At 49.2% G+C, this 9,965-nt stretch overlaps 1 protein-coding gene across 1 annotated transcript; it reads right to left on the bottom strand.

Annotated features, from left to right (window-relative positions):
* Positions 1–677: 677 nt before the first annotated feature.
* On the bottom strand, positions 678–4,844 carry LOC119522210 (serine/arginine repetitive matrix protein 3-like). Its single transcript, XM_037820836.1, has 3 exons — positions 4,478–4,844; positions 3,152–3,781; positions 678–733 (listed from the first exon to the last, which is right to left on the bottom strand). The coding sequence occupies exons 1-3, from the start codon at positions 4,842–4,844 to the stop codon at positions 714–716; spliced, it is 1,017 nt and encodes a 338-aa protein (XP_037676764.1). The 3' UTR covers positions 678–713.
* Between the last annotated feature and the right edge of the window lie 5,121 nt (positions 4,845–9,965).

Raw genomic sequence — 9,965 nt, 5'->3', positions numbered from 1 at the left:
TAAGAGATAGAAGGTAATTCAGACATTAATAGAAACAGATAATGTACCACAATAGAAATGGACAACACCTTAATCTCCTTGAGTGTGAGAGTGTATGTTCTATGCCCTTCAGAATGACTATTGGGCAAATGTTAGCTGATGAAGATGATGGCAAGCTTCTACTAACTTCTATCCGTTTGGGACACCGGGGTTGTGGCACAGGTAACTGAGAAATTTTAAGTAAATTGCAGAAAGTATCTGTAAGCAGAGACCCTTTTGGAATCCTAGGATCTGAATGGTTGCTGGGAAAACTGAGAGTCTCAAGAGAGGTACTGCTGAGATGCAATTTTCTAGGAGCTCAGGAATGGGGTGTGTTTCAGTTTGCTAAAGCTGCTGAAATGCAGTATATCAGAAATGAACTGGCTTTTACCAATGGGAATTTATTAGCTTACAAGTTATAATTCTAAGGCTGTGAAAATGTCCAAATTAAGGCATCAACAAGAGGATATGTTCTCTGAAGAAAGGCTGCTGGGATCTGGAACATCTCTGTCACATGGGAAGGCATATGGCTGGTGTCTGCTGGTCCTTCTCTCCCAGGTTTCGTTGCTTTCAGCTCCTGGTTCCAGTGGCCTCCTCTCTGAGCTTCTGTGGGTCCTCTCTTAGCATCTCTGGGGCTTTTCTCTCTCAGTTCTCTCCAAACTTCTCTGGGTGTTTCTCTCTGCTTTTTCTGTCCTTTATCCTCTCATAAAGGACTCTGGTAAATGGAGTAAGGCTCATCTTGAATGGGGTGAGTCACATCTCAAATTGAAATAGCCTAACCTAAAGGTCCCACCCACAACTGGTCTGCACCCACAGGAATGGATTAAAAGAACATGGCCTTTTCTGGGGGTACATAACAGCTCCAAACCAGCACAGGGTGGGACATCCTTGACTTTTCTGAAATAAAAACTGAGGTGTTTCTGAGAGCTTCTATGATCAAAAATAACTTTGGTGAATTCAAGATACACCACAGCAAGCACCCAAGCCAAAGTATTTTGAGACCCTGGGAACATACTAAATTCCTTTCTGTCCCTTCTTGACCTACACTAACCATAATTTAAACCAGTACGCCTGCTCCTTAATGGACCTAGTCTGTGTCAGAGTACATGCCAACCACACCTCTGCATAGCCCACCACCCCACCCGCCCCCGGCTGTACAGTGAGGTCTTAACCGGAAAGTCCCCACCAGCCCTCCTCCTGGGTCTCCTATGATCACTTACTTTGAAGTCTGTTCCCCAGCAGTGAACCTCTTCCTGGTAACATAGTGCTTTATCCAAGTTTAATTACATATTCCCAAGGCCCCAGTTCTTGGTCGTCTCACACCACACAAATGCCAGGGCCTAGCTTCATCCCAGGCCTCACTGCTTCCCATCAAGTTTCACTCAGACTTTGCCACTGACCCTGAAGGGGAACAGCTTGCCTTCAACCACATAGCAATACATAGCAGGTGCCCTCAGAGGTAACCTAGGCAACAGTCAGAGGCCTTATCCTAGCTGCGTTCCTAACAATCCCTGAACTGCATCAATGCAGGGAAAGGGTAGTCCCAGGGATGAGTGTGGCAGTGACCTTTCCCCCAGAAGTTGTTTCACACTGTCCAGGACTACCTGACACAGGTGCCAACACAGCCTGGGCATTCCTGAGACTCTGCCCTCGCCAGCCACTGACACACACTCGAGTTTTCTTCAAGTACAGCCTGCACACTCTGTGGCTGCAAAAAATGGCCCACAAGGTCAGAAGCACTAAGAGCCCCAAAGCCCCTTCTGTGAGGGCAGCTGAGGGAAGCTGCAAACTAAAAAACCAGTCCTTGGTTGAAAGTGGTGGGAGGAGCTCTCGACAGGCCCAGCAAATCCACAGGTGAATGCCTCAGAATTCAAGGTTTCTATAGTCACTTAATAATCTGCAGTCCTCCTTGTGGCAACAGAAGTAGGTATTGGGGGATGGTGAGGGAGGAACCCAGCTGTTGCAGGGCAATACTTGGAAAAGCCTCATATCCTGCCCTGTGAAGAACCTGAAATACAGCTGTCCTGAAGAGCTACAAGAGGGTGGCAGACCTGCAGAAGAGGGCATCCGAAGCCCCTGGCTCTGTCCCAAAATCTCTCAGCAGAAAAACTGGGGGGCTTCGCTGGCAGCCTGCTAAAGGCCTGAGGCAGATGATTTGTCTGACTTCTCCAAGCCCAAAGGCAAAGAGCACGCAGGCCTGGGGTCCTGCATCCTGCGGCCTGGAGAGAAAGGCTGTCCCCCACCCCACCCCGCCACGCCCCCAAAAGAGGGCCCAGAAAGCCCTCTGGCTTAAAGCCTAATAAAGCACCCTGCCGTTAGCAGAGAGGCGCCGGGGCGTCATGGAGAGCAGGGCTGAATTTGAGGCGGCACGGAGTCAGCCGCAGGGCCCAGCTTTCCGGTGGCCTCAGCCCTCGCTGGCAAGAGACCGCCGCCCTGGTTGCCCCGGGGCTCTGCTCAGAGGTCACGGAGATCCTCTCGCTTTCCCAAGGAGGCAGAGGACGGCAGAGCCTGGCAGGGAGGTAACTACGGCGGGCAAAGAGACGCGCGCACAACCCCACTCACACAATCTCCCTCTCTCTTCTGCAGACACACACGCCTGCCATGTGTTTTGACTCCTGGTTCAGAGTCACTAAGATTCCAAAAGTGTCTTTGATAGAAAACACCTACGCTTCTCCACAGGAACCCGGGCTGCTGCAGAGATCCGCGGTACCTTGTTTCTCTAGGAGCCCGCCCCGCCTCTCAACTCTCCTCTCTTCACGACTTCGCCTCTCCTATCCTCTTTTCCCACCCCCGCCACCCCCCCCCAAAAAAACACAAAAAAACCTTGCAACTATTCCCCCCCAGCACACACGGGGCAGAGTACTTAGCCCAAACGGTGTGTCTGGATTTGTCCTAGGGTTAAAAAGTTCATTTCATGCCTGTACCCACCCCCTGGGGCGTCTTGCACCCAGTCTCCACAGCCAGGGCTGCTCAGGGCCCAGCAATCCGCACCCTAGCAGGGCCACCCGCAAGGAGCAAGGGGAGGGGTCGGAGCGGCGCGTTGGAGGGGAACCTCGGATCAGGAAGGATAGGGAGTGGGCAGGAGCGGACAACCCTGCCCAGATTGCCAGGTGGGGCGCTTGGGGCTACTCACCTGCTTGGAACTCCACTTGGCGATTTTTCTCTCTTTCCTCCTGCAGTAGCATGGAGTAGAGAATCCCAAACGAGTTCTGGATGCCGAAGATGGAGCCATTGCACCAGGTGGCAGCGAAGACCACCATCCAGCCGAAGCCACCCTCGGGGGGCTGGAAGCCACGCGCGGTGCCGCGGGTCTCCACAGTGAGCGTGGCCTCGGGTTCGTGCACAGGCTCTGGCTCAAACTCCAGCTCCGGCAGGGGTGCGGGGTCCGGTAGGGGCTGGGGCTCTGACTGGGGCTCCGGCTGGGGTTCGGACAGGGGCACAGACTCGGGCTCCGGGCTACCCACCGGCTCCTGCTGTACCTGGTCTGCCTCCTGCCAGGGCCCCTTGGCTTCCTCGCTCTCAGGGTTTTGCAGCTCTGGCAGCGCCATCACGGCCGGGTGACTGTGGCTGCTCCGGCTGGAGGAGCCGCTGTGTGGCTGGTGCTTGTTTCTGCCGTTACTGCTGCTGCTGCTGCCACTGCCGCCGCTGCTGCCGCTGCTAAGAGCGCTGTTGCTGCTGTGGCTGCCTCCTCCTCCCGGCTCTGCGCCCCAGCTGGCCAGCCCGTCCCGCGACAGACGGTCCCTTGAGCCCTCTCCTCCTCCTCCTCCTCCGTTCAATCCCCTCCTCCTCCCCCCATGTCATCTCTCTCTCCTCCCCCTCCTCCTCCCCCCACCCCCACCTTTTCCTCCCTCAACAGGCAGCCGCTACAGTCTCGCTCTTCTCCCCAGCCCTTCCTCCTCCTCCTCCTCTTACTAGCCTACCTACTCTGGCCGCCTCTTCCTCCCCCAGCTCCCTTTCCAAACTACTGAATCCTGTCCTCCTTGTCCAGATGCCCAGTAGAGAAAGTTAAAATGGAAAAAAAAGCACAAGCTATCCTGTTCTCCTGCCCTTTTTCCCCGGAGGCTCCAGGACGGTCATTGATTAACCCCGAGTTTCTAGGGGAGATCCCTCCTGTCCTTCGCTTCCACTACCTCCTTTTCCACAAGCAGCCTGCAACTGAGGTGATCCCGGGACCCCCAGGACAAGAGCTGGCCTGCGTGGGACCCCACCCTGCTCTCGAGTCCCTCCTATGCCCCCTTGGGCTAGAGGGCGCCGGCCTGGAGTGGATAGCTTGGGCCTCTGACAAGGGTGGGTACATTCTTGAGCCCCAGTACTCGGTGCTCCACAGTCCGGTGCACCCCCCCCTTCCCCTACCCGCGCCGTTCCGGGCAAATCCCTAGCTGTGCTGGGAGGGGAGGAGGCGGCTCCACAGTGAGTCCCGCCCCTCCGGGCAGTCAATCAGGTCTTTGTTTGCTCCAACCTGGAACCCGGAGGAGCCGCAGAACGCCAGTTCTTGGCTCTGCCAGGGCTCGGTCGCGACCCAGGGCCCGGCCACGGAGAGGGGGAGGTGCAGCAGCACGGGACCGGGCCCCGGGCGAGGGCCAGAACCAGAGCTCACTGCAGGCTCCTCCCCTCTCCCAGTCCAGGGCTGAAGAGCCAGGAGCCCGGGTCTGGTCGGGCCGCCAGTTTGGGCAAGGGCCTCCTTGCCCCCTTACTTTCCTGCTGGGCTGGTCCCTCGGGCTTGGCGCTGCTTTTCCGCGCTCGGGACTCTGCGGAGCCGCAAGCGGAGGGGTGTCTTTCCAGCACCCACCGCCCCGGTCTGCCCAGGAATGAGGCACCTTGGGCATCCACACATGGAAATTTCTCTTAATGTCCCAAATTCAGGCCCCAACCCCGCGAGGGTGAGGGAGAGTTTGCTTCCCGGGGAGCGCGCGGGACCTAGGGGGTGGGGGCGAGATTTCGGGGTAGGCAGTCTGTCCTGGCCGGCTTCCAGCTCTGGTGCGCGGCGGTGCCCAGCCTCAGCCTTCGGGGCTGGTGGGGCGTTCCGGAGAAACTGCCTCCCATAAGAGCGATTACGTCTAATACATTAATCATGAGACCGCGGTATGGTTACCAAGCACTCGGTTCCCCGCGAATAGTCGGCAGGCGAGCGCCAAGCCCTTTCTCTCCAGCATCTCATTAACCCTCCTGCTAGATGAAAAGACTGCGAGGCCGGTGGAAGAGGGAGCAGCCCTCCAGTTTGGCCCAGGGCTGCCTGGCTGCGCCGGTTGCCAACGAACACCCAGTCATTAAGCACCTGAGGGAGGATCGAGTTGGTCGGAAGGATAAAGGCGTTCTGAGGAGCTTGTGGTGCCAGGGGAGGAATCAGCCGAATTCACACATCACAGGGGCCATGCCAGTCAGCAGAGTAGACATTGTCCTAGTAAATGAAGCACTTCCCTTATTACTTGCTTTGTGTAGTCTTGAAAATTGAGGCTCAGCGAGGTCAAGGCATCATGGTGCAAGTCAGAGACAGGATGGAATTCCAAGGTCTCTCCATAAGGCAAAACTCATGCTCCCTGTACTCTATCTACCACAGGAGTCTAGCATTTGGTGTTCCTAGAGAGGGGGGGGCAGAGAAGGGAAGGCAGGATCACTTTGAGCTATCACAGTAGGCTTCTGGAGTGGATGGTGACCAAGGTGGGCCTTGAACACTGAGTAGGATTTTAATAGGCTGGGTCAGGAGGGTCCCTGCCTCAGAGCATGCCCTGAGCTCAAACCACAAAACCTTGTCATAGAAGGAGGGAAGTGAAAGCTAATCAGGCCAAAAGGTGAATATGTATGCTGCCTGTCCCAGGAAACATTTGAATTTTAATAAGAATCCACAATGCTTCAGCTACAAGAGTTACTAATTGTGGGTATTGTGGGCACTGGGGTTTAAGACATGCTTTTTAGTCAAGAGTATCACAGATTCTGAAAAGGGTTATTTCCAATTTCAGAACTAGTAATGGATCCTACAGTCTTGCTCCCCATCTCAGATCCTTACTGTCTAAATTCTATTTTCCTTATTATTTAAATGGGTTTTTACATCACTGAAGTGGGAGTGAAGGTGGGTGATGGCACTCACTGAGCCTGTGAGCCTAACACTATGCTAGGCCCTTTATACATATGATCTCATGTAATCTTTATAACAACCCTATAAGGTTGGGATGATTTGGCCATGTTTTATAAATGAGGAAACAGACACTTCAAGAGGTTGTCAGTTGTTTCTGTCTACAAAGTCAACAAGAAGTAGAACTTGGAGTTTTGCTCATTTGTGTGAACTTCAAAGTATGTGCTCCACCCAGGATATAGGATTATGTAACTGCCGTCCTACCATTCTAGGAACACATAAAGTGCCTACCATTTCACCCCTCTTTAGAAGCTACTTTTTAATGGTTACAGTGCTGGCATTAGGAGACCTGGGTTCTAATCTTGGCTCTACCATTGCATGCCTGGGTGATCCTAAGCAAGGTGTTTTCCCTTTCTAAGCCTGTTTCTTTACCTATAAAATGGGATTAATTACTTCACAGAGTTATTAAATGCCATGCTGGGGTGTATAGGCTTTATTTTGGATATGCAAGGGAGCCACCGAAGATTTTTGGGTAGAACAGTAACATCAGATCTGCATTTTAGAAAGAAGACTGTGGTGATAGGGTAGGGGATGGCTTGGAAAGAGAAGAGGTAAGGAAACCGGTTAGGAGGCTTTTGCAATGGACCAGGTAAAACTGTTGATGATCTTAAATAGGGCATTGACTGTGGGGATCAAGACAAAGGGATGACTCTGTGAACCACTGTTATGGTAGAGCTGACAGAACAGATTTGGGTAGTGAGAGAAAGGGAAGAAGCAAAGATTATGCCAACATTTCTTGCTTGAGTGAAGAAAAGGATGATAACAGCATTAATGGAAATGTGAATTGGAAGCAGAAGCAGATCTGAAGTGCCTGTGGCTTCCTGTCTCTTGCCCCTCGAAGCCATCCTGTAAATTACAGCTCTAAAGTACAATTTTAATCATCACACTCCTGCTTTAAAAACCTTCAATGATTCTTCATTTGACTCAGCCAGGCATAAAAAGTCCTTTATGGTTAGGGACTGGCCTCATTCATTCATTCATTCATTCATTCAACAAACATTTACTAAGAACCTTTATGTGCTAGGCTCTGTACTAAATACCAAGGACACAGAAATAAAAGACTTGGTGCCTACTTCTGAGAAGTTCATATTCAACCTGTCTAGCACCACTTCCTGTCATTTTCTCCCCACCCCTTTCTCCGATTTATACAAAGCTCCAACCACAATGAATTACCCACCACTCCATGATTAATGGGTACCTGTTGGTTTCTTAGCCCTGACAACCCATTCTCCTAACACTTCAATTGAGATTCCATAACTTTCCTGAATCTCCAGCAGTGACAGGAGAAAGTGGGTTCAACAAAGCAGATATCATGGTTAGTCTTGAAACAGGGAGGCATGCCTCTTGCTTTTGTCATATCATTCAGTCATTCAAGTTATTCATTACACAAATAGTTTTTGAGCCATCATGTGCTGGGTACTGGGAACAAACAATGATCCTTGTCCTTATGGAGTTTACATTCTAGTTGACAAAAAATAATTATAACTGTCGTTTGTTGGATTTAACTCCTCTAGACTAAGTGAATACATAGAAAATTTTGAGACCAAGGAAAAGGAAGGGAAAGACATAAACAATGGGGTAAGGTTGAGAGTGAGGTGGTAGAAGTAGGGCTAGGGCCTTGAGATGAATAAGTTTTCTCTGGAAATCTTTAAATCAGTTTTGGTCCATCAAACGCCATTGACAACAACAAATCTTTAGAGAGTAGCTACTATATGTAGAGTACTGTCACTCATTCAGTTTGGCTGATGCTCAGTGAGGTGTGATCTGTGTAGTTCTCTTTAGATTATTTTATTTGCCTGACTGCAGACTTTGGGAAAATCCCAATGGAGTTTTCTTGTTTGTACTGCGATGAGAATATCCTTAACAGAAATGAGCTTTCTTTCTGTCCTTATCAGAAATGAGCCCACAATGAAATCATTCCAGTTGCTTATGCCCTTGATTGGGGGTGGAGCAGAGAGCACTGGTAACCTAACACATCAGAATTGCACATCAAAATCACCTAAAGAGTATTATAAAGTACTGACTCCTGGGTCCTACTCCACACATGCTGAATCACAATATCTGAGGGTGGGAATCAGTAATACATATTTTTAACAAGGTCCCTAGTAATACTGATGAGCTGCCAGGTGTGGAAACCACTAAACCAAAGCAATAATCCCCCAAATTTGGATCTCAAAGACTAGAAAAATTTCTCCCCAAACTTTGGTGACTGTATTAGTTTCTAGCTGTTGAAACAAATATCATGCAATGGGTTGGCTCAACAGCAGGAAATTATTGGCTCATGGTTTCAGAGACTAGAAGGCTTGCTTCTTCCCAGAGTCAGAATCTTCTGGTTGGCCAGCAATCTCAGGAGTTCTTTGGCTTTTATGTCACATGGCAATGCACATGATGCTTCTTTTCCTTTCCCTTCTGGGTTCCATTGACTTTCCACTTTGAGCTGCTACCTGTGGCTTCTCTTTCTGTAACCAATTTCCTTTGCTTATAAGAACTTCAGCCACATTGCATAAAGGCTCACCTTCATTCATTCTGGGCACACCTTAACTAATAACATATTCAAAGGTCTCATATACAATTGGGTGCATACCCACAGGACCAGGGCTTGGGACCTGAACATTACTTTTGTAAAGGACATGATTCAGTCCTCAACAGGACCAACATAAGTCTGTCATTTTCAATGTTGCCATGTGAGGACATGTATCCTCACTAACATATCATTAAAGTAATAATATTTTGACACCAAAAATGTAGAAAGGGCATAGTCTTTTTCTGAAGAACAGTCTTTCAAGAAAGGTCAGTTGGCAACAATTTTTCTCGTATGTCAGCAGACTGATGAACATGTCACAGACTTGGGATTCACTAGACACGATGACCTCTGGAAGTCCTTCTATCCCTGAAGTTCTCTATTTTAGGCCAAAGGTACTCCCTTGCTTTGGGCCTCTCTTATTCTCTAGTAGAATTTTCTGGCTAGCATGGGGCTCAACAAGTCATTTATTTCATCCTCTACTCTGTGCCTAAATCATCCTAACTACTTGAGAGTGGATGACATATTGAAAGCTTTCACAAGTAGTGAGCACATAATCTTTCCCTCCTGCAGTAACTCACTTTTCTTTATTCATCTCTGTGATGGTAACTTAGAAGTTATATTGACACAGTATCAACCTGCAGCCAAAATCCAAGTGGGATTGATTGTGAAATGTAGCCAGGTTGCTCTAGCAGTGGAAAAGAAGTCCAAAGGTAGAGAAGACTTTGTTTTATTGTCATAATCAGGAGGGTACTGATGGGAACCCACATACTGGGAAATGAATTTAAATATTGATATCTGATGGCCAAAGAGGAGGCATGGAAGGGAAAAGACATTGGGCATAGCCTGATTTCAGCTTGAGCCAGAAGGCTATTCATAATAATAGGTACATTAAAAACAAATCAATTGGCCATATGCACTGAGACTGCTTCCTGAATGCCAAGGAAGCAGTTCTGCTCAATAGTTAGTCTATTATTAGACCAGGCATAGAAGGGAAAAGACTCCGGAGCCAGAAGGGAAAAGATGACAGAAGCAGCAGGAGCATAAAAGAAAGAGATAGGAAATACTTAACTCTTTGAGAGCTGGAATAGAACAGCAGAGAAAAGGTGAAACACATTGGCATTTTGATCATTTTCAAGGAAGAAATGGAATGGTTTTTCTTTTGTCTTTTATTAATTCATTTATTTTTTTATTCATTCAAAATATATTTATTGAGACCAACTATATGCCAAATATTGTGCTAGCCTTGGGTAAAAAGTTTCCTATCCTGGTAAATGAAACCCTAAAGTATATGGT

This window comes from Choloepus didactylus, chromosome X (assembly GCF_015220235.1).
Source record: "Choloepus didactylus isolate mChoDid1 chromosome X, mChoDid1.pri, whole genome shotgun sequence".
Lineage (NCBI taxonomy): Eukaryota > Metazoa > Chordata > Mammalia > Pilosa > Megalonychidae > Choloepus > Choloepus didactylus.
Note: the sequence above shows the minus strand (reverse complement) of the source record. Positions and strands in the feature narration are given on the sequence as shown.

Bases quoted from the DNA above. Each gene is read 5' to 3' on its own strand.
- LOC119522210 (XM_037820836.1), bottom strand. From the start codon at position 4,844: ATGCCCAAGGTGCCTCATTCCTGGGCAGACCGGGGCGGTGGGTGCTGG. The intron at 3,782-4,477 runs GTTGGAGCAAAC...TGAACGGAGGAG, and splicing joins GCGGCTCCTCCGGGTTCCAG to GAGGAGGAGGAGAGGGCTCA. The intron at 734-3,151 runs GTGAGTAGCCCC...TCCATTTACCAG, and splicing joins CCAAGTGGAGTTCCAAGCAG to AGTCCTTTATGAGAGGATAA.